We start from the raw sequence: 25,559 nt of genomic DNA on the forward strand, positions 1-25,559 counted from the left end.
TGGGGTGCAGCTCACCTGAATGTAATGACATATCTTTTGATATTGCTCCATTCCCACTTTTGGGAGAAACAATTCAAGCCAGCGCCTGGTATTGTTCTTGTAACAGTGACTCTAGTGGATTTCCTGGCCCTTACAGGACATAAGACTTCAACCTTGGCATAAACCATTAACTTACATTTCTAATCCCTCTCTCACCTTCCTCACGGCTTTTTCCCCACCATGGCAGCCAAAATATGCATCGTTGATGTCTGCCATAAGAAATGTGCTTTTATGGAATTATGTTCTTTACATCTCTGTGCACAAAGTGGCAGCCACTGCATTCAAATGAGTGCAATATTATTGGGGACCCACACTGTTCCCATTTCAATCTATCCTGTTGGGCGTGAATGATCCCAACACTATTTCAAATGCCTGTTTGGCTAATTTCATGCTTATTTGCAAGGGACTGAATGTGTGTAAACTGTAAACACAACTGTATAGAGTACCAAAAATTGATGTCTAAAGTCAGTCAGACTGGTGAATTTGGAGAAAGCAGTGAAACAAGCAGCAGGAATGAAAGGCTCAATCCTGGTGACAGAGGGTCGAAGCAGTCTTCACAGAGATAAAGATAGATGAGACAGAAGTGTAACTTAAGAAAACAATTTTCAGTGTAGAAAAGCTAGGGTTTAACTTCACATTCCAGAATGATCCTGACATATGAAAGCAGGAATTAGTGATTTGTATAATATTTATGCAATCATTCAACATTACTCTATCTTTGATAAGCATAAGAATTAGATAGGTATTCTGAATTTCTGACAACGGTGCTGTTCATTTGAGCAAGAACAAACCTTATCTTTCCAGTTAGTGATGCTGTCACTCAGTGGATGGGAAGGTTTGGGATTTCCTTCTAGTTCTGCCATAGATGATGCAAGTTTGTAGAAATTTACTTCCAAGAGCATTAGTTTCAATGCCGCCTACAAGTAGAAGTTAAAATATTATAATTCTTAAATGAAAAAAATATAAAACATATTAGTTTGGCACAATATCTTACTTTTAGATCACTAAACTTGAATTCACTTCTGATATCAGTTTTAATTTAATTACATTCTTGCACAGAAAAATGTGCAACAATAGTATGTTAAATTTAGCATGCCCTCCCACATTAACTAGTGGCAGTATGAGGTGGTTTCTCTTCACATCCACCATGCAGCTAGAGTTCAAAATACAAGTCAAGGGCTCAGTGACACTGGAATAAAGCAAATAAGCTATTCTGGAGGAGCTCTCACTTTGTTTCCCTTTGGAATCTAGGTTTAGTTTTTAGACACAGATTTGTACACTGGATTTTGTATTTTCATTTAGTTTTGGTTAATGATAAAACTTGCAGAGTATGAACAGATATTCTTTTTCACTATTCTTAAGGTAATGCATATCAGGTAAATGTAACCAAGAAATAAAACTGATCTAAATTAGACACAAGAAAAAAAAAACAGAGCTTTCATATTTACCAGTACGTTGGATTTGTTTCATGCAAGTACTATTTATCTAACGATTACATGGTGTTATTGTTAAATCGTGTAACTCTAATTTGTTTTCTTATAGTTCTTTAGCCCTTTTCTGTCAAATATCAGCATAATTAATACCTCCTGTCTCAATGATGCAGTTGTTTCCTCAGTTTTTGAATCTGAAAATGATGGATTTCTGAGACTTGTTCTAATCATCTTCTCTAAACCTGTAAAGTGTACAGAATAAATATTATTTATTTTAGAACTCATTTATTCTAATACAAATTGTGCAATTTTAAAGGAAACTAGGTGCATTGCAACCTTGTTTGTCCTTCTTTACTTTGCTTATGTCATCTTGAAGCCTTTGTAGTTTCAGTGATAGTCCAGTCTTCCTTCTCTCTTTGTCCATAGTGTTCTTACTGTCTTCCTCCTATTTTGAGAAGATTTTATATTTATATCTACCTCGTTCCACCACCCCAGAAAATACCAAGGCTCTCTTTAACCAGTTATAGTCATCATTGTAATGTAGGAAAAGCAACAGCCCTGTAATCAATTTTGTATTTTCAGGTTGTATTTCTTTAAACCTCCAAATTATACTGTGATTAATTTTCAGATTGTAGACAGTTTTTAAAATCAAAATATAATAAAGGTTGCAGACAAAAGCTCTGATGTGAAATAATAATGTCCCTTTCTACTGTTAACTGATTTGTTGTACATGTACAGCACTTGCAGAACATGAATGGCAAGGCCAGCAGTTGTTGTCCATCACAAGTTGCTTTTGAACGGAGGAGGCAGTTAAGAGAAAATCACATTGCTGTTTCAGGAGTCATAAGCCAGAGTGGGCAACAATGGCAGATTGCTTTTCCTGGATGTCTTTGGTGAACCCAATGGCTTTTTATGACAACTAGATAGTTGTAAGATTACCATTACCCCAGGTTAGGGGAGTCTAAAACTAGGAGAGCACAGGATTAAGGTGAGAGGTGCAACTTTTTTCACACAGAAGGTGGTAGGTATATGGAAGGAGTTGCTAGGGGAAGTGGTTGAGGCAGGTGTATTACAACATTTAAAAGTACATGGATAAGAAAGGCTTAGAGGGATATTGGCCAAATGGGACTAGCTCAGGAAGGCACCCAGGTCGGCATGGATGAGTTGGGCTGAAGGGCCTGTTTCCATGACATGTAACTCTAAAACTAGCCTGAATTTCAACATATTTAATTACTTAATTCCACAACTGCTATGGTGAGATTGAAACTCATCTCTTATCCTCAGAATGTAGATCCAAATAATGACTTCCTGAAGTACCAAGTGGAGAAATGAGGTGCATCCTGCAACAAATATGTGGTTGATGTGATGAGTTCCATGGTTTGGGACTCATAGCCACCAATTCACTTTGGTTTATTTATTCATTGTCCCATTGCTCAAACTGCAGGATACCTTGCTAGCTTCAATTATTTTATTTCTCATGCTATATTTACAACTGCAAGTAAAATGGTGAAATATTTGCTAATATTGAATAACACTGTAACACTTACATAATAATCTGTTAGCAGAAATCCTATTTTGTTTTCATCTGATAAAATGGATGTGTCGTCCAACAATGACTGGATATCCTGATCAATGCTGACATTTTGTACAACTTCATGAATTTGCATTTGACGCTGCATGTCAACAAACAAAATGTTATCTATCATCACAGAAATACAACAAGATTTAAAAATCACTAATCTTAATATTGCTCAACTGCAGTGTTTCCCTCTGTAACTCCAGGAATTAAGTGTTATAGTGATTATACTACCCTTACTTCTATTAGTGTTCTTCCAAAGCAAGTGATGTGCTGGCTGTATTTATTTAAGATATTGCACAGAAGCTTTATTTTCTCCTTTTCCAAATCATGGATTACCTGTTAGGAAGAAGAAAGTATTAGATTTGTGAGTTGTAATAATGAGGCATGTTAAAAGCCTCCACGCCACCATGGGAAATTTAAATTCATTCGATTACATAAATCTGAACAAAATCTAGTGACAAACTACTGATTATAGTGCAAACCTATTGAGTTCACTAACTTCCTTTAGGGAAAGATATCTGCCATCCCTTCCTTGTTTGCCTACTATGACTTCACTTTACTATACTGGTAGCACTCTTGACTCTGAACCACAAGATTGTGGATTAAAGACCCACAGACAAGAAGTGTAGACCGATGTTTCAATTCGAAGTGAATGGTGTGTTGTCTTTCAGCTGAGATGTTAAAACTAAGGCCTTATTTGTCTGCTTGTCTGAATGCAAAAGATCCTATGGCACTATTCCAAAGGAGAGCAGGGCAGATATCTCTAGTGTCCCTGTCAATATTTACCCCTTACTAAACAGTACTTTATCGGGATCACACTGTCGATTGTGGGAGTTTACTGCTGCATTTCCTACACAGTAATAGAGACTACACAACAAAATTACATAACTTGCTCTGAAGTATTTTGACAAGTAATAAGCCTATATGCACAATTTTCTCTGAAAACTATCATCCTCAATGATGGCAGAATCAAGCACATGTACAAAAGTCATGGCTGAAGTGTTTACAACCATTTGCAGGCATTAGTGTCAAGTAAACGATGCATCCTTGCTTCCTCCTAAAGTTGTTACTACTGCAAACAGTCTTAAGCCAATTTGATTCCGTGCATGTGATATGAAATTGCTGAGCACACTGCATACATTTTAGGTAATGGCACCCAACGACATCAATGACTAGCTCAAGATATTTACTTTGGATCCAGCTATTTTACTGGTATCCAATAATGTGGCTTATTGCTCAGGTACATCCTGTCCACAAAAGACAGGTGAATTTAATCTAGTTAACTAGTAGCCTACTCTCAATCAAGGTGATGAATTGTATCACTAACAGTGCTATCAAGTGGTACTATCCCTTCAATAATCTGCCCACTGATGGGCAAAAGAGCTGAATTTTAGAGGCAAGATTGGAGAGACTGCCATTGAGAACAAGCCAGCATTTGACTGAGTGTAGTACTAAAGAATCTTGGTAAAACTAAAGACAATAGACAAAGGGAAAAACTCTCCACTGCCAAGCAAAAAAGGAAAATGATTGCAGTCACTCAATCCTCACGGTCCCAGACGATTCTGACAGTTGCTGTCTGGGTAGTATCTGTATAGAAGTTCATCTCTAGTTATTTTATCAATGATCTTCCCCTACCACATCAGAAATTGAAATGTTTAGTGATAATTACAGCTACATTTGCAATTCCTCATATAATGAAATAGTCTTGCATGCAGCAAGACCTGGAACTTTATTCAGGCTTCCACAAATAAGTGACAAGTTTGTAGGTCAGAATTGGCATGCAACAAGACAGAATCTAGCACATCCTTTTGAAATTCAGTGGCATTACCAGCTTCAAACATTGAATCTCCACCATCAACATCACTGAAATGAAACTTAATTGGACCTGCCACAGAATGGCATCTCTAGAAGACCAGGTCAGAGGCTAAGCATTCAATGGCAAATGACCTACTGATTCCCAAAGTCTTTCCACCATTTTCAAAGAACAATTTAGGATTATGATGAAATACTATCCACTTGCCAGGTTAATTATAGCGCTAGTAACATTCAAAAACCTTGGCAACATCCAAAACAAAATAGTCACTTGACCAGGGCACCACATTCACCAGCCAATGGGAATGCTTCATTACATAGACTGCAAAGGTTTAAGAAGATGCTTTGCCTGCACACTCAGGGTAGTTAGGCCACAAAGGCGCTGCTTTTGCAAGCTATCACAAGAGTTAAAGAGGGAAAGAGACTTGCATTTTGAAATAAAGGAGAAATCCACAATGACAGCTCCCAGTTCAATTGCAATCAAATAAGCCTTTTGGAGTTAATCATTTTCACTTTATGTCAAAGGAAGATTCTTCCTCTATACAGAGAAAAACCTTTATCCATTTAGATCTTCCAAACAACACACAATCTGGCTTAGAAAACAACTGTGTGACCCATCTACAGGCCTTTAGTATACGATAGGAAAAATTTCCTCTGTCCAACTAGTTGGTATCTTCCATATTGAATACACCGAAAAATAAAGCAACACATCCACTTGCACATTAACATGTTCATTGCTTCACTTTCTTATTGCAGTGTCTAAACCTTGAAGACCATAAGAAACAGAACAAAAGGCCATTTTGCCTTGTACATACTCCATCATTCAGTAAGATCTCAGCAGCACTTTCCTACACTTAAACCATATTCCTCAATTCCCTTAATATCCAAAAGCCCATCAATCTCTGTAGTGGATATACTCAGCAACTGAGCTGCCATAATCATCCTGGGTACAGAAATTCAAAGATTCATTACACTCCAAGTGAAGAAACTTCTCATCTCTGCCCTGAATGGCCAAACTCTTGTTTTGTGACTGGTGACACATCTCAACTGGGGAAGACATTAACCTTGCATGTATGCTGTCAAGCCGTAAAAGAATATTGTACATTTCAAATGAGATCACCTCTTATTCTAAACCCTAGAGTTTGCTTTCTTTCCTCACAAGATAAAACTCAGGTATAAATCTGATGAATGTTTGTTGTGCCCCACTCAAACCCCATCACAATTTTCTTTCCTTAGCTATATCAAACCTGTACATAGTACTCCAAATGCAATCTCACCAGGATCCAGCATAATTTAGTTAAGACTCCTTTACTCTTATACTCAAATCCTCTTATATAAAAAGGGCAATATATTAATTGCATTCCAACTTGTTTGCAGTACCTGCACAATATCTGTTAGTGGTTTGTGTATGGCCAGGTCTGTCCAGGCACCTTTGAAGCTTTCAATCTCTCGCCACTGAAAAGAAACACTTTGCTTTTCTATTTTTTTTCCCTGACAAAGTGGATGTCCTCAGACTTTTTCCCCTATTATGTTCCATCTGCCATGTCTCATCTATAACCATCAGAAGCCTCTCTGCATCTTCCTCACCATCCACATGGACACTAGTAAATGTGGATATGTTACATTTGGCCCCTCTTCCAGGTCACTAATATAGAACGTGAAGAGTTGGATCCCCAGCAGCAAGCTATGTGTCACTCATATAGTCACAACCTCCCAACCCAAAAATTGCCGATGTACTCCTACACTGTTTTTTTTGTCCATTAATAATCCTCAATCTATGCCAGTACAGTACCCCCAATCCCATGTGATCTGATTTTGGTTTACAACCTTATCAAAGACCATCCAAAAATCCAAACCACATTCACTGTTGCCCTTTTCCACTCGATACAATCTCAAAAATTTCTGTTAGATTTGTCAAACATGATTTCCCTTTCATAAATGCATTCTGAATCTTTCTAACCTCAGTATTTTTTCCCCCTAAGTGCCCTGTTGTAACTACCTTAATTTTAAATTCTATAGGTGTCAGGCTAAATTGTCTGTAGTTCTCAGTTTTCTCTCTCTCTCCTTTCTTAAATGGACATTTCTAACATTTGCTATCTTCCAAGCTGTGGGAACCATTCTAGAATACAAGGAATTCTGGATTATGAAAACAAGTGCATCCAGTGTCTCCATAGCCAGCTCTTTCCAACCTTTGACATACAGGTCATTAGATCTTGGGTATTTACAAGCCTTCAGGACTTTCCACCAATATTTCAAATACTATTTTTTTCTCTAAAGCTTATTTCTTTGAGCTCCTTGTCCACTCCAAACCTGTTGCCTTCTGCTATTTCCAGGAGGTTTTCTGTGTCTTCTGTGAAGGCAGACACAAAATGTCCTGAAGAAGGGTCCTGACCCAACAATGTTGACCGCCTGCTTTTCTCCATGGATGCTGCCTGGCCTGCTGAGTTCCTCCAGCATCATAGTGTTTTTCATCTAGATTCCAGCATCTGCAGTCCTTTGTTTCTCTCTCACAAAACATTTATTTAATTTTCATGTCATTTCGTTTTTCTTCAATATTATCTCTCCTATCTCAGTATGTAAGGGGCCTACATTAACTTGCGTTATTTTATTTCCCTTTTACATATCAACAGAAATTGTCACTGTGTTTTTCCTGGATCACTCTCTCATTCGACTTTCTCTTTCCTTATTAATTTCTTGGTCCTCCTTTGCTGAATTCTAAAATGTTCCAATCCTCAGATCTACAGTTTGTTTTAAAACAACGTTATAACCTTTTCCCTTTAACATGGAGACACAAGAGACAGCAGATGCTAGAATCTGGAGCAACAAACAATCTGCCGGAGGAACTCAGCGGGCCGAGCAGCACCTGTGAGGGGAAAGGAATTGTCAACATTTTGGGTCAAAACCTTGCATCAGGACTGAGAGTGGAGAGTGAAGAGGGCCAGTATAAAAAGATGAGGGGAGCGGTGAGACAACTCAACCTTTTTATACCGGCCTTCTCCCTTTTCAGTCCTGATACAGGGTTCCCCCGAACAGATGCTGTTTGACCTGCTAAGTTCCTCCAGCAGATTGATTGTTTTTCCCTTCAACGTCTTTAACTTCTCTTGTTTGCCACAGCTGGATTAGTTTCTCCTGCTGAATTTTTGTGCCTTTGTTATAAAATATGCATTATATATTTGCCAGTATTTATTGACCTTCATAGGTTTTAATGTAGTTTCTCTGGTCTACTAAACTAATTTATGCCTCATACCTTTGTTGTTTGCTTTGTTTAGATTTTAAGACCCTAACTTTAGATTGAACTAGATCACTTGCTATCATCATATAAATTTCTATTACATTATTACCACTTTTCCCTAAAAGTCCTTTAACTATCAGATTATTAATTAACTTTTTAAAATAGCCTGTCCCATTATTGCTTTCTCAATATAATGATCTAAAAAAAACCATCTCTACTACACTCTATGAACTTGTCCACCACATTACTAATGCTCATTTGGTTTGCCCAGCCTAGATGCTAATTAAAGTCCCCCACGACTAACTAAATGACAATAGAATTTGCACTGTAATTGTCAGGAAATGAATAGTTGAATAATTTGTAGGGGTTTTTACTTACAAGGTTCAGTCACAGGTTTCTTTTGGTTCCTGATAATGTTTTTGTATTAATTATGCAATCTTTTCAACTAGTTTTCTGAAGACACTTATTACTTGCCTGGTAAGACTGTTCAAATACTGATTCCCATTTCAATCTGACGTCCTCACCAGCTCTGTTCAGATCGTAGTATTGTTGGTCTATTTTTGACAGCACCTCTGTTGATTTTTTCAGCTTCTTTAGCAGCTACAGAATCGAACCATTAGCAGCAAACATTTGATAACAGAATTAGAATCACAATACATTACAAAAATCTTTATCCAGCATTAATTCATGAGTGTAAATATAATATTTGACTTTAAAGTTAGATGAATAATCATAAAACTAAAGATAATAAATTCAACTCTCAATATGACTGCCTCTCATCACACTTCCATCTGCAGATACACACAGTTCTGCATAACTGAGCTAATTCCCTATAAAGTCAGTTTCTAAGTTTATAGCTAATTGATCAGGAATAAAGATGAGGAAAGTTGAGATTTTCTCCCCCAAGGAAGATATTGAATGGACAATCAGATTCACAAATGCTTATTTTATGGGACTGGCATCTGACAGTTAAAAGTGTAATTTCACTCCTGGAATTCCATATGCAGATGCTGTGAAACATTTGTTCTATATTGTTATGCATACCACTTTTATATATACATTAAGACAACCATTATCATCCTGGTACCTAAGAAAAACAAGGTAGCATGCCTTAATGACTACTGACATCCACCATCATCAAGTGCTTTGAGAGGCTGGTCATGGCACGCATTAACTTCAGTATCCCAGACAACCTCGACCCACTGCAATTTGCCTACCGCCGAAAGAGGTCTACACTCTCCCTGGTCCTACACTCATCTCTTGAGCATCTGGACAGTAAAGACACCTACGTTAGACAATTGTTTACAGACTACAGCTCCGCCTTCAATACTACAATTCCAAGCAAACTCGAGACTTCTAGACCTGGGACTCAGCACCTCCCTTTGCAACTGAATTCTCAACTTCCTGACCAATAGGCTGCAATCAGTAAAGATAGGCAGCAACACCTCTGGCATAATTATTCTCAACACTGATGTCCCACAAGGCTTTGTCCTCAGCCCCCTACTCTACTCCCTATACACTCATGACTGCCAGTGTTATGCTCTAACCCATCTACAAGTTTGCAGATGATACCACCATAGTGGGCTGTATCTCAAATAACGATGTCAGAATACAGGAAAGAGATGGAGAGCTTAGTGACATTGAGGGAAACATTATTGTCATGACACAATGTCAGCAAAACAAAAGAGCTGGTCATTGATTTCAGGAAGTAGGCGGTGGGGGGGTGTTGGGGGGTGGGGAGGAGGGGACAGTGCACATGCTCTTGTCTACATCAATAATGCGGAGGTCAAGAGGGTTGAGAGCTTCAAGTTGCTAGAAGTGAACATCACCAGTAGTATGTCCTGGTCTAACCATGTAAACGCCATGGCCAAGAAAGCTCACTAGCGCCTCTAATTCTTTAGTAAGCTAAAGAAATTTGGCATGTCCCCATCGACCCTCGCCAATTTTTATCGATGCACCAGAGAAAGCATCCTATCCAGATGCATCATGGCTTGGTATGGCAACTGCTGTGCCCGTGACCACAAGAAACTGCAGAGGGTTGTGGACACAGCTTAGCATTTCACGGAAACCAGCCTCCTCTCCATAGACTCTGTCCACACTTCTCACTGCCTCTGTAAAGCAGCCAGCATAATCAAAGACCCCACCCACCCCGGACATTCTCTTTTCTCCCCTCTCCCATTGGGCAGGAGATACAAAAGACTGAAAGCATGTACCACCAGGCTCAAGGACAGCTTCTATCCCATTATTACAAAATTATTGAACAGTTCCCTGGTACAATAAAATGGACTCTTGCCCTCACAATCTATCTCATTATGACCTTGCACCTTATTGTCTACCTGCACTGCACTCTCTGTAGCTGTCACACTTTATTCTGCATTCTGTTATTGTTTTACCTTGCACTACCTCAATGCACTGTGTAATGAATTGATCTGTATGAACCGTATGCAAGGCAAATTTTTCACTGTACATTGGTACATGTGACAATAATAAACCAATTCCAATTACAATAACCAGGAGCTACACAATCCAATTTCTAGCCACACAACATTTCAATGCTAAAAGACCTATAACCAAATAATAAAGTTAAGCAAATAGTTTTAATAAATTATTTCAATTACAGTGGAGGTCACTAAAACTAGAACAGCAACATTGTACTAAATTTAATTACTTTAAATACAAGAATCAAAAACCTTTTTTTTCTCTTTTTCAGATATTATTTGTTTGTTGTTTTCCACAGCACGAAATACTGCTTCATGGTCTTTGGTAAGTCCCATCACTTTCTTCTTACACTGTAACATAGTAACATTCCAACAAATTATAATTGAATTATAAAGTGGTGAATGCACAAGGTTGTCTTTTGTGATAACATTTGATAAAGCAAGAAAATATTTATATTTTCAGAATAAAGCCTCATTAGTAGAATTAATTTCTATTTTGATAAACTATGTTAAAAGAGTGAAATGATTTTGTGATGCATTTCATGCAAAATGGACATCATTGAGAAGAATATTAAAATTATAAATTGTACCCGAATCTGTTGATTCCAGTTGTCTATAACAAGTTTTGAGGACTTTTCAACTGCACTATCCATCTGATGTAAAAGTTCGTATTTCAAGGTTGGACAGAACATGAAAAATTAATGCAAACAGCAAATTAGAAATAAATAATCTAACATAGAGACATACTTTCAGTTTGTAGAAAAAGGAAATACATACTGATTTTCTCCTTTTAGTCTGTTCATCCAGCATCTTACAAATTGGTTTAACAGCTTCCTGCTGAATGGCACTGGCTAATGTCCTATTTTAAATAACAAAAATTTGTCACTTAAAATAATCTTGACTTCAACAACCTTTTTAAAACCTCACCAACATTACATGATTCGTTTAACTTTGTTTATTTTTTTTTACTATACATTGCTGTAGTTGTAAAGTATTCTTCTCAATGAGGAGCATTTCAGAATGTTTCAAGAGAGGCTAACACTGAGGCACAAGTAGAGGCGTTTGGGGGACCAAATATTGGTTAAAAAAGGGGTTTTCAGGAAATATCTGAAGACAGTTGAGAAGTGTACTGAAGCAGGCTGATCAATACTAAATAAATATAGTTTTATAATTTAGCTAGGTCAGTTAGGAATGAAATCAGAAAGCTTCTTTTGAAAGATTTGGAGATGGATATGCTCTGGATAATGTCTTCCAAGTATCTGTCGGTTCTGGATAGTTCCTGTGGATTGGAAGGTGGCAAATGAGACCAAGCTATTTAAGAAAGGAGGGAGAGAAAAAAAAACAAGGAACTACCAGCTTGTTAGCTTAGACCAAAAGACATAGGAGCAGAATTAGGCCATTCGGCCCTTCAAGTCTGCTCTGCCATTCAATCATAGCTGATTTACTTTTCCCTCTCAACTCCATTCTCCTGCCTTCTTCCCATAACCTTTGATGCCCTTACTAATCAAGAACCTATTGAGCTCGGCTTTAAATATACCCAATGACTTAGCCTCCACAGCCGCCTGTGGCAATGAATTCCACAGATTCACCACCCTCTGGCTAAAGAAATTCCTCCTCATCTCTGTTCTAAAGGGATGTCCTTATATTCTGAGGCTGTGCCCTCTGGTCCTAGACTCTCCCACTACTGGAAACATCCTCTCTACGTCCACTCTATCCAAGCCTTTCAATATTCGGTAAGTTTCAATGAGATCCCCCCTGATCCTTCTAAACTCCAGAGAGTACAGGTCAAGAGCCATCAAACACTCCTCAAATGTTAACCCTTTCATCTCCAATGCCAGCACATCCTTCCTTGGGTATGGGGCTCAAAACTGCTCACAATACTCCAAATGTGGTCTGACCAATGCCTTATAACACCTCAGCATTATATCTTTGCTTTTATATTCTAGTCGTCTCGGAATGAATGCTAACATTGCATTTGCCTTCCTTACTACCGACTCAACCTGCAAGTTAACCTGTAGGGAATCCTGCACGAGGACTCCCAGGTCCCTTTACACCTGCAATTTCTGAATTCGCTGATAACTGGTGTATAGATATTTCAGTGGAACAAAGGAAATTACAGTAGTATGAGAGAGGAGTTGGCCCAAATTGATTGGAAGAGTAAGCTAGCTGGAGGGACGGCGGAGCAGAAATGGAAGGAATTTCTACAAGTAATAAGGAAAATGCAGGATAGAAATATTCCAAGAAAAAAAAAGGTTTTGAATGGGAAAAAAGGCACAAATGTGGATAACGAGAGATGTGACGGCTAAAATAAAAGCAAAAGGGAGGACATACGAGGAAGCAAAAATTAGTGGGAAAACAGAAGACTGGGAAACTTTTAAAAACCTGCAGAAAGAAACTAAGAAGGTTGTTAGGAAAGAAAAGATGAATTATGAATGGAAGTTGGCAGAGAACATTCGAAAGGATACTAAGAGTTTTCTTTAAATATATGAGTAAAAGACACTGGTTGATATAGGACCAATCGATAACGGTGCGGGAGAGATCATAATGGATGATAAAGAGATGGCAGAAGAACTAAATGAGTATTTTGCATTGGTCTTCACTGTGGAGGACATCAGCAATATACCAGTTAGTCAGGGGTCTCACGGAATGGAACTGAGTTCAGTTAAGATTACTAGAGAGAAGGTGCCAGGAAAACTAAATGGACTAAAGACTGATAAGTCTCCCAGACCGGATGAGGTGCATCCCCAGGTTCTGAAGGAGGTGGCTTTAGAGATAGCGGAGGCATTGGTGATAATTTTCCAGGAATCGATAGACTCCGGCATTGTTCCGGAGGACTGGAGGGTCGCAAATGTAGTTCCGCTGTATAAGAAAGGTGGGAAGCAGCATAAAGGAAATTACAGACCTATTAGTCTGACGTCAGTGGTGGGAAAGTTATTGGAATCTATCCTCAAGGATGGGGTTATGGAATACCTAGAAGTGCAAGGCAAGATAGGTTCTAGCCAAGATAGGTTCTAGCCAACATGGTTTTGTGAAGGGAAGATCCTGCCTGACCAACCTATTAGAGTTTTTTGAAGAAATCACAGGTAGGGTGGATAAGGGAGAGGCGGTAGATGTTGTGTATTTAGACTTTCAAAAGGCCTTCGACAAGGTGCCGCATAAGAGACTGATAAGATGAGAGGTCATGGAATTACAGGTAGGATAACAGAATGGGTGGAGCATTGGCTGGTTGGCAGGAAGCAAAGGGTGGGAATAAAAGGATCTTGTTCTGGTTGGCTACTGGTTACTAGTGGTGTTCCGCAGGGGTCAGTGTTGGGGCTGCTTCTTTTTACCTTGTACATTAACGATTTGGATGATGGAGTAAATGGTTTTGTGGCTAAGTTTGCGGATGACACCAAGATAGGTGGAGGAGTAGGGAGTATTGAGGAGATAGGAAGGTTGCAGAGAGACCTAGATAGTTTAGGAGAATGGGCAAGGAAATGGCAGATGAGATTCAATGTTGAGAAATGTGCAATTGTACACTTTGGAAACAGAAATAAACAGGCAGATTATTATCTAGAAGGAGAGAAAATTCAAAGTACGGAAGTACAAAGGGACTTGGGGGGTACTCATGCAGGATACCTTAAAGGTTAACCACCAGGTCGGATCGGTGGTAAAGAAAGCGAATGCTATGTTGGCATTCATTTCAAGAGGTATAGTGTATAAAAATAAGGAAGTGTTGATGAGGCTCTACGGGGCACTAGTGAGGCCTCATTTGGAATACTGTGCACAGTTTTGGGCCCCATATCTTAGGAAAGATGTGCTGATGTTGGAAAGGGTTCAGAGGAGATTTACGAGGATGATTCCTGGAATGAAAGGGCTTACATATGATAAGCGTTTGTCGGCTCTTGGACTGTACTCACTGGAGTACAGAAGAATGAGAGGGGACCTCATAGAGACATTTAAAATGTTGAAAGGACTGGACAGAGTAGATGTGGTCAAGCTGTTTCCCTTGGTGCGTGAGTCCAGGACCAGAGGGCACAATCTTAGAATTAGAGGGTACAGGTTTAAAACAGAGATGAGGAGAAATTTCTTTAGCCAGAGGGTGGTGAATTTGTGGAATTCCTTGCACGAACGGCAGTGGAGGCCCAGATCATTGGAGGCGTTTAAGGAGGAGATAGATGGATATCTAAATAGTCGGGGTATCAAGGGATATGGGGGAATAAGGCCGGAAATTGGGGTTAGGTTTTTTTTTGCGCCCCCCCCCCCCCCCCCCCCAATTTCTCATTTCTTTTTTTCCTTTTCTTTGGAGCAGACTCAATGGGCCGAATGGGCCTACTTCTGCTCCCTTGTCTTGTGATCTAGCTTAAGGTCAGTGGTACGGCAAATGCTAGAATCTACAATGAAGGATGTAAAGACAGAATGCCTTGAAACGTTATTAGGATTGTGAAGAATCAGTGTGGATTTATGAAGAGAAAATCAAGTTTGACTAATTTGTTGGGAGTTCTTCAAAGATGTGACTAGAATAGATTAGAGGGAAACCAGTGGATGTGGTGGTACTTGGATTTCTGGAGGTTTGGATAAAGTCTCAACACATGAGGTGGGTTAACAAGATTAGGGCACATGGAATTGGGGGAAATTTACTAAAATGGATTGAGAACTGGTGTTTGGCTCCAGCTATTCACAATCTATATCACTGATTTGGCTGAGAGTATGAAATGTCATATTTCCAAACTGGATCCACTAGGTAAGATGTAAAGAAGTTTCAAGGGAATATGGACAAGTTGAGTGCATGGATAAGAATGCAGTAGATATAATGTAGAAAGATGTGAGGCCATTCACTGTGGTGGACATAATAGAAAATCAGAATATTTGTTAAATGGTGAGAGATTAGACAGTGTTCATGTTCAAAGGGACTGAGTTATGCTTGTACACTAAGCATTGAAGGCTAACATGCAGGTGCAGCAAGTGATTAGCAGATGGTATGTAAGCCTTTCCTGCAAGAGAGTTTCGATTATACGCATAAGGAAATCTTGTTGCAATTGTGTAGGGCCTAGGCGAGAGCTCGCATAAAGTATTGTGTATAGTTTTGGTCTCCTTAGCCAAGAAAACATGTACTTGCTATGGAGGGAGTGCAGCAAAGTTTCACTTGAACTGGTTCCAGGGATGGTAGTTTTGTTGTATGATGAGAGATAAAGTAAACTGGGACTGTATCCTTAAGAGATGAGAATAATGAAAGAAGACCTTATCAAAATTAACAAAGTGTTTTAAAGGGCTTGATAGGCTGGATGATGGGGTGATATTTTTCTTTGCCATGGAGTCTAGGACGAGGCAGCACAGTTTAAAATTGATTCGAGGAGAAATTTCTTCACTAAGAGGATGCTGAAGCTTTGGAACTCTCTCACCTGGAGGGCTGTGGAGGCTCAGTCATCGAGTTCATTCAAAGCAGAGATGGGTAGATGTCTGAGCATTGAGAAAATATTGGATATGAGAATAGTGCTGAAAATGACATTGAGGTGAGAGATCAGCCACGATCTTTACAAATGATGAAGCTGTGTGATCTACTCCTGCTCCTATTCATTATGTGGTTACATTCATTTTCCACCCTATAGCCCAGCTGTGGGCAGACTCACACACACACACACACACACACACACACACACACACACACACAGAAGTTGCTGCTGGGTCAGTGATGATTTTTCAGGACAAGGACCAAGGCCGGTAAGTATTTCTTAGGGGGCATCAACTCCATGTAGAAAATATTAGGCAAGTAGATTTGAGATACAAGTAACATGAGAAAACATCGAAAGCCAGGCACTGTATGACTTACTCCTACTCCTATATCCCTAATATAATTGAAATCGGTCTCTAGTATTGGACAAAAAGTGCTATATAGTATGCAGCAATGCGAAGCTGGAAGAAAACATAAACCAAAGATTTCCTGGAAGGAGTGGGGTTGAGGTCATGGTTTGATAACTCAGCTATGTGAACAAGACTGATTATTAGTGTCTGAAGTGCCAGAGAGAATTAGTTGGAGGAATGGAGCAAGAAGTTGGAAGCTTATCCAATGGGTTGGCTCCTGCAGAAGTCTACTCTGCAGTTCTGTCGAGACTCACTGGCTTGCTGCAGTGCATACATTCTAAATATCTAAGAACGCTTGCATTGCACCAGCCCCTTGCTTTTGTTGTTTTCTAATACTACTTGTATCTCAAATCTACTGTGCCTGCACTTTGCAGGCACATTTGACCTTTTGGTCCGCCCCTGAACTTACCACAAAGTCCAGTGATGTTCTCTCAGTTACTGAGCCGAGGAGGCAGATACACTGCTTTACGGCAGCCATAACTGGTGCACATGAGCACAGCCTCATTCATTCAAATGGGGTTGCCAATCCTTGTTAAAAAGGGCGAGTGAAATGCTTTTCTTTTAAAAGCATTAATATCAACTAAAATTATGTTTGTAATTTAGGTGAACTTTCAAGTCATCTACTTTTTAAATTATATGATTTTCTATTGTTACTAAGCATCTCCGATAATCAGAGACATTTGCAAGCAGTGTAAAGACCTTCTGACAACACATACTCTCAGGAGACCACCAGGTCTGGCCATGGTTGGACACTTACTTTTCATTACCTGTGGTGTGGTTACTGCTCATGGCCCATTCCCCTTCATGAAATAACCAAGGCAGTAGGACCCTGGGAGCCAGGTGGCTGCATAAGGTTATGAAGCTATGGGGCTAGTGCAGGTGGGCATTGGGAGGTGTAAACCAGGGTTAGCGCTGTCCAGGCAAATGTCTTTGACAAAGTGATTGAACAGGTTAATGTGGAATTTGCTTTGTAATGAAAGCCTGTGTGCCACAAAATGCAAATCAGCACGTGAGTAAATGGAAAATTCAACCTTATACAGCAAGAGTTGAATGAAATCACAAATATACTGTCATATTTGCAATTGTAAGCTTTTTATCGTTCATTCAAATCCTCCAAAATTCCCCATTCTCATTGTTCATGCATTGACCTGATTCTGTCTATGTCGAATGGGACCGTGGCTTGACTCTATATTTAGAAATAAAACTGCAATGAACACTTCTAAAACATGCAGGGAAGGATTTCAGGAAAAACAGACAGCAGGATCAATGACAGAATCATCCTGGCAGCAGAAAATTGTGTAGACAGCTGTTGGATGGATCTTGATCTGTTTTGAAAAAGAGTCCCAGTTCCATGTACACTGCAGTAATCAGCACAATAACGCAAAATGATACTGACGGAGAACAAAATAACCCTGAAAATTAACTGGAAAAAAGTTGCTGAAAATGAGCCACTTCAGCTGCACAGGAAGCAAAACACTGAAAACGGTATCTGCATACTGCTTTCAACTGTCATACTCAAATGAAGACTTTAAGTGTATATTTCTAGACACAAAAAAAAATCCATCGATACAACTGGTTGGGGCCAAAGAGATAAGTGTTAGAGCTAACAAAGCTTTCAAAATTACCCCCAAACTGCAAGAAATTCACAGGAACGACTAAACAAATAGTAGAAGCATTTTCTATAAAGATGCAGATGGTATAAAATGAGACAGATCCTCATTTTAGCCCAAATCTGCCACCTTGTGGATAAAGGAAACAGTTTTTGCTCAAGCCCAGTGTTTCTCAGTAGCACTTCAACTTTGCTTGAAATTTCTACTGATACTCCACAGTAAGCGGAGACATTCATCCTTGATTCCTTGTGGTGCTAAATGGGTGGCAGGGTAATGGCTGTGTGGCGTGTCCCATTTTTGAAGGTCAATTCCATTTATTTCAATGGAATTATATTTTGAAAGCACAGGATGTCACAAGTTTGCCACAATGCACCAGGGACTAATTTCAACTCCTGTAGTCTCTAAACACTGGGCTGACTTTCAGTGGATTACTCTTGACAAGGTGGACTGAACACTGAGTTGATGTTAAAGGGCTGGAATTAGGACCTAATTCAGTTGGCCCTGGAGCATCTGCAAGGTTGATGTTGAGCACAGGTCTCACAAATCTGTGAGAATTTCTTTGAGGAGGTAATCATGTGGGAATTGATGAGGGCAGGGCACTTCAGCAAGGTCTTTGATAAATCCTGCTTGGAAGGCTAGTCTGGAAGGTTAGATTGCATGGGATCCAGGGAGAGGTAGATAATTGGCTTGATGGTAGGAAGCAGCAGGTGATGGTGCAAATTTCTTTTTGGACTAGAGGCCTGTGACTAGTGGTGTGCCACAGGGATCAGTGCTGGGCCCATTGTTATTTGACTTGGATGAGCATGTACAAGGCATGGTTTGTAAATTTGCAGATGACATCAAATAGGTGGTATCATAGACAGTAAAGAAGGTAATTGTGTTCTCCACCCTATCATTAAACTTGGTTGGGGCTCCTTAACCTAGGCTGTTGCCCATCAAGGAGAAGGCTAGTAAATGTTTCATTAATCTCTTCAGAGATTTGAATTACAATCTACTCCACTGCAGAATTTAACAGACGAAGTGACTTCTAATAACTTAACTATTACGGACATACCTATTAACATTATATTTTATTCACCTCCCTATTGTATAATAAACAGACCTTCAAAGTAATGGTCAAATATATTGATAGAAATGAGAAGCAAATTAAACTTTTGCAGGAAGTCTGAATTTACAGAAACTGGTAGCAATAATCAACAAGTCAGGCAGCTGTGAAGAGTTAATATTTCAGGTCAATGAGCTTTCATCAGAACTAGGGAAAGTAGGACAAATGAAGCAGACATGGCTCAGATTTCCCCCCAGACCACTGAAGACCCACTTTAAACTCACGTATGCAAATCCGCAGTAAATGCCATTTCTTGAGAAATACAATTCCACCCTTCAAAAATGGAGCTGCAAATGGAAAGTTAAAAGATCAAGAACACAAGGTCCATAATAATTATTAATGTGAGTGTACTTTAAGAACAAACCTTTTGAATGATCTACAAATATTCCAGTAAAATATTTAGTTGTGGGCTGATTTTTCTTTAAAAAAAAGTAAACAAGGACATTTCACTGAAATGCTGCCAAACGATAGTTTCTACAGAAATTTCAAGAACTGAAAATTACCAGATTATTTTGACTGAAAGGTATTAGTTTCCATGGAGACTGTAATACTGCCAATTTTTCTCTACAATGTTAGTCCCTTCCCTGTCTCTTCTAATTTCATTAACTCCCAGCTGAGATACAATTTCTTGAATGCCAGTTGACATCTGGCCATTACTTGTGTATGAAGTCTGAGAGTGAGCACTAGTAGACTATTTGTCCATGTAGTGCAGCATTGCCAACTCCAATCCAGTCATCATTTGAATAGCACTTCCCTACTTTCAGGAATCTTGACTATTTATCCTCATGCTGCCCAGAAGTGGTATATGATTCAATCACTCAGTAGATAGTAAACAATTGGGAAAGCCAATTTGACAGATTATAATGTCAATGTTTAATTACTTATAAATAGTATTTTTTAAAATATAGAAAAAGTTTAGTTGTATGACTTGAAATATCACATTAGTCACATAAAATAATAAATTTATTATTTTCCCCTTACCCACTTCAGGGCCAACATTTTAATTACTTAATAGTTTCATAAATCTGAAATGATTATAGAGCTCATTGATGGAACAGGTGGAATAGATACAGTAGATATAGATATTCAGAAGACACTCACACAGAAGTTATTAGAAAGACTGAGGCATGTTATGTGGAAGCAGAGATAGGAAGTTGCTTGATGGGTGAGAAACAAATTGTTAAAGTAACCGTTATTGCTCAGATTAGAGAAAGGTTAAAAATGGAGTACCTTGGGGAGTAATTGTCCTTGGTGTACAAACTTGGCTGTAATCAGATAGTGTGATGTGGGTAATGGCAAGAAAGAGAAAGGCAGCAGAATTAATGTGGAGTTTAATATTGTACCAAAGAGATAGCACTTACGATGGGCTAAATAGTGTACTTCACTGTTGCAATTTTCTATTCTTCCGAGTTATAATGTTTTATATATCGAGTGACATATTCACTTCCAGAAATAGATAACTTAAAAAAATCGTAAACAAAATTCTTTTGCAATTTCTGCCAGCTTCAACCAGATTCGACTACTACACACATCTTCCCCTCCGCTGATCTCCCTAATCTGCTCTTCTGTCCCAACCACTCTCCCATGCAACTGCTGGAAATGTAAAGACCTGTCCCTTCACCTCTCCTCCTCCCACCATCCAGGGACCCAAAAAGTCCTTCCAGGTGAAACAGCAATTCACATGCACTTCTCCTAATCTAATGCATTACATTCAGTGATGATAATGTGGTCTCTTCTACATGGAAGAGATAAAATATGGAATGAGTGACTGTTTCAGTCCATAGCGGTGATCTCAAGATTCCTATTGTCTGTCACTTAAATTTTCCATTGCACTGTACTCAGACCATCTGTGTTACATGGAGGTCCAAGGCAAACTTGAAGAACTACACACCTTCTTCTGTCTGGGCTGGTTGTAGACTTCTGACTCAATATAGAAATCTACAACTTCAGATAACTCACTTTCTCGGTCTAAATCAGAACAAGCCATATGGTTGTTTGTCATCCTCTATGATATTGGCTCAGCTTTTCTCTCTCCATTAGCATAACCCGGCCTGCTGGGCATGTCGGACAGCTCAGAACTAAACAACTTGTTATTTTACACTCCTTCATCACTCTCTAACTGGCACTGTTAAGCCATCAACCATTCTAATGCCCCTGGCATCTCTGGCCAATCCTGGCCTCACTTGGTCATGGATATTCCCATTATCCTATCCATCCCTTGCCACAACCTCAGCTCTCTATAAAACTAACTTGCTTTCCTAATTATGATGGATCTTTGACCTGAAATATTAACTGTTTCTCTTTCCACACATGCTTGACCTGCTGAAAGTTGCCAGCATTTTCTGTTTTGATTTGAGATTTCCAGCATCTGCAGTTTTTCAGATTTCCAAATAAAACTTGACCCTTTACACAAAGAAACTTTAGCAGAAAAAAAATGTGACAGATTTCTCAATTACCATTTCAATAACATGCATTGGACAACCTTTCACTATACCATCCAGAATTAAACAATTACTACATTCAAATCAGCTGTTACTTTTAACCAGAAAAAATTTATGGGTAATTCTGGCTGTTTGGAAGAAATTTATTCAAGCAGTGAATACTGGATCCTTGGAAATCTTTATCCAGGAGGGCTATGGAGACTCAATTACTGAGCAGATCCAAGAAGGAGATGGATAGATGTTTGGATATTAAGGAAAGCAAAGGATATGGGGGTTAGAAGCTGAAAGTGACACCAATGTAAAAGATCAGCCACCATCTTAATGAATGGGTGAAGAGGCAGGTGCAAGAGGTCAAACAGAACAGTACAGCTTCCATTTCTTAACTTTGTAAAAAGTATAAGCATAAAATTTCAAATGTATTGCTTACTTTTTTACTACGTTTTTGGATGCTTTGGTAACTTTGTTAGCCAGCCTGTGGAGTCCTTTGGCATACATTTTTTCTAGGTCAGCCCTAAAACAAACATAATAAACTATCATGCGATTTAGAGCAGGTCAAAACGATTGATAAAATGCCGGTGCCATCTAATCACCCCTCTTTCTTTTACGACCAGCACACTTTTTTTGGTGCACATTATTCCAATTTTCAATGCTACACAATTGTTTATCTGTGTTTTGAAGCAATGACCTAAAGGATGAAAAGTTTTGTGCCTCCAGTTAGTTGCTGAGGTTATTAAAACTGTCATGTCTGACAGGATCATCCATCGAAATCTTAACTATGTCACAAGCCTAATACTTCTACTTCTGTATGACTCCAGAAATGCTATCATTAACTTCACTCTGCATAATTATACACTGCAGACAGTCCAGCACAGGAAGTGAAAGATTTATCTTGGGAGAGGGAGGAGAACTTAGAAGGAGATAATGATCCAACCGAAAAAGATGAAAACAGCCCTGAAAGTCATCTTGTCACTGATCCAAGAAATGTGCCATATTCTCAAAAGGGATTGAATTCTTAATAAATTTATGCAGACATACCACCCTCTATGTTCTATTCACCATCTCCCCCTATTGAATTAAGCAGTTTTTGTAATTACCAAGAATACCATAGTTTCTATGTAGTGTTTAAAGGCCCTTTTATGTTTCTCTTCACTAAAAGACCAGTAACATCTCAGAGGACCTATCTGGGCCCAGCAACCATGAAGGCGGCGCACCAGCACCTCTACTCTGTTAGAAGTTTAAGGAGGTTCGGTATGTCATCGAAGACTCTGATAAACTTCTACTGATGTACAGTGGAACGTTTTCTGACTGGCTGCATCACAGCCCGGTATGGAAACTCCAATGCACGGGAATACAAAATGCTACAGAGAGTGGGGACTCAGCCAGTTCCATCACAGGTACAGCTCTCCTCACCATTGAGGACATCTACAAGAGGCGATCAGGAAGGCAGCATCCATCATCAGGGACCCCCACCATCCGGGCCATACCCTCTTCCCGATACTGCCATCAGGCAGGAGTTGCAGGAGCTCAAAGCCCCACACATCAAGGGTTAACAACAGCTTCTTCTCCACTGCCACCAGGTTCTTCAACCATCCTGAAAAACCTTAACACTACCTCGGACTATTTTCTTTTCCCCTTTCTCAATCTTGCACAAGTGCCATTTTATTTTGTTGCTTATTTTCTATACGTGAAAGTTATATATAATTTATGTTAACTTATGTTTCTATTTGTCTTGTACTGTACTGTGCTCCTTCTGCAAAAAGCTAATTTCCATGGCACTTATACCCTGTATATGTATGTCTATGGCAATTAACTTGAACTTAACAAGAATAGAGCTACCAACAAAACATTATTGAAGATAGTCAACTCTCAACTGAGAGCAGTGGCTGGTACAACAATGCAGCAAAAATCATACTACACATAATGCAACTTTTAAAAAGATATACTCACATTGACATGTCCTGCACATCATATTACAATCCTTAGTAGACTCCCCACAGTACTGGTACCCCTCAAGGCTGCACCCTCAGCCCCCTACTCTACTCCTTATACAATTACAACTGTGGGGCCAGATTCTGCTCTAACTCCATCTACAAATTTGCAGATGACACCAATGTAGTGGGCTGAATCTCAAATAATGATGAGTCAGAGAACAGAGAAGATATCTTTATTAGTCACATGTACATAGAAACACACAGTGAAATGCATCTTTGCATCGTGTGTTCTGGGGGCAGCCCACAAGTGTTGCCATGCTTCTGGTGCCCACAACTTCCTAACCCATACGTCTTTGGAATGTTGGAGGCATGGTGTCACAACAACAACCTTTCCCTCAATGTCAGCAAAACAAAAGAGCCGGTCATTGACTTCAGGAAGGGGTGGGGGGGAAATCGGTGCACATGCTCCGGTTTACATCAACAGCACCGAGGTTGAGAGAGTTGAGAACTTCAAGTTCCTAGGAGTGAACATCACCAATAGCCTATCCTGATGCAACCACAGAGATGCTATGGGCAAGAAAGCTCACCAGCGCCTCTACTTCTTCAGGAAGCTAAAGAAATTTGGCATGTGCCCTTTGACCCTCACCAATTTTTAATAGATGCACCATAGAAAGCATCCTATCTGGATGCAACACAGCTTGGTGTGGCAACTGCTCTGCCTACACTTCTTGCTGCCTCGGTAAAGCAGTCAGCATGATCAAATACCCCACTCACCTCGGACATTCTCTCTTCTCCCCCCTCTCATCGGGCAGAAGATACAAAAAGCCTGAAAGCACGTACCACCAGGCTCAAAGACAGCTTCTAAGCCAATCAAACAGTCCCCTAGATGGACTCTTGACATCACAATCTATCTCATTATGGCCTTGCACCTTATTGTCTACCTGCACAGCACCTTCTCTGTAACTATAACACGAAATTCTGCATTTTGTTATTGTTTTACCTTGTACTACCTCAATGCACTGATGTAATGAAATGATCTGTATGGATGGCTTACAAGAAAGTTTTTCCACTTGTAGCTCAGTACATCTGACAATAATAAACCAATTTACCAATTAATGAGAAGGCAAAAAGTTGAAATGAAATTCACTACTATACACGTACACAGGCTGCACTGATCCTCTACCTGACCCCACCACATGCTTCCGTTTCAATCTCTAACCAAGAATATCTTGATGCAATTGCATCATCCAAGAGCATGGTTTGGTCAACTATTGGCTCTCCCAGTAGGTTGCAGTGGAACGAGATGGTTATTATATTCAATTCACAATCCCAAGAAGCTGCACCTGAAAATTAGACACCAGAGCTATTTAGTCCTGTTGCTTGTTCAGGCATATGGCAAACCCAAAGATACTCAGGAGCCCTGCAAACCTGAGGAACTGCTAGATTTTGACACAGTGATACCTAGCACAGTTTTTGAGAACCCACAGATCAATTAGACAACAGAAACTTCTGTGCCTGCTCCTTTCAATGAGTCCTGTGGCAAATGGATCTGGCACTCACACGTGCTTCACACACAAAGCCTTGTTCATAGAGCTAATTTCTATCAACTTTCAGGAAACTGCCGCCCTCTCAGTGCTGGACCTGCCAATAACTGATGGGACAACTGTGGCACATTCTAGGAGTCAATCTCTTACTTGCTTGCATGGGTGCGATGCTGGATTAGCATCCATTGTTTTAAAGCAGGGGCCATGAGATTTGTAGCTCCAAACTCCTCCTTCAAGTTTTGTCATCTCTCAACCTCAGTTCAAAGTCAACATCATCCTTTCATTCATCCTCCCTTTACCTGACCACATGTGCACTCTGGGTCCCATCCTGACATCTCTGGATACCTGTTTTTTGGGCTGTTGCATGCGAGTGATGGAAGGAGTGGCTCCTGGGTGATGGGGATGGCAGCTGAACAGAAATCACAGGAATGCAAATGACTCTAAGCCTAACTCTTATTGTTCATAAGAATTTGGCAGGAAACTAAATATCTGCAAGACTTGCAACTTAGGATGACTCATGATAGGGATAGGGTCGATATTCAAAACATTTCAGGCGT

The 25,559-nt window shown here is 39.6% G+C and overlaps 1 protein-coding gene across 3 annotated transcripts in view; it reads right to left on the reverse strand.

Annotated features, from left to right (window-relative positions):
• nostrin (nitric oxide synthase trafficking) overlaps positions 1-25,559 on the reverse strand; it is a 36,654-nt gene that overhangs the window by 4,317 nt on the left and 6,778 nt on the right. For all 3 annotated transcript variants that reach the window (XM_052027614.1, XM_052027631.1, XM_052027622.1), the window contains exons 3-13: positions 21,955-22,038; positions 19,311-19,373; positions 11,308-11,389; positions 11,121-11,183; positions 10,783-10,881; positions 8,567-8,692; positions 3,286-3,384; positions 3,017-3,142; positions 1,806-1,914; positions 1,623-1,711; positions 831-956 (exon numbers count right to left, since the gene is read on the reverse strand). In XM_052027614.1, the coding sequence (XP_051883574.1) occupies positions 831-956; positions 1,623-1,711; positions 1,806-1,914; positions 3,017-3,142; positions 3,286-3,384; positions 8,567-8,692; positions 10,783-10,881; positions 11,121-11,183; positions 11,308-11,389; positions 19,311-19,373; positions 21,955-22,038 (1,066 nt within the window). The remainder of the gene's footprint in view (positions 1-830; positions 957-1,622; positions 1,712-1,805; positions 1,915-3,016; positions 3,143-3,285; positions 3,385-8,566; positions 8,693-10,782; positions 10,882-11,120; positions 11,184-11,307; positions 11,390-19,310; positions 19,374-21,954; positions 22,039-25,559) is intronic.

The sequence above is a fragment of the Pristis pectinata genome, chromosome 1 (genome assembly GCF_009764475.1).
Source record: "Pristis pectinata isolate sPriPec2 chromosome 1, sPriPec2.1.pri, whole genome shotgun sequence".
In the NCBI taxonomy this organism is placed as follows: Eukaryota; Metazoa; Chordata; class Chondrichthyes; order Rhinopristiformes; family Pristidae; genus Pristis; species Pristis pectinata.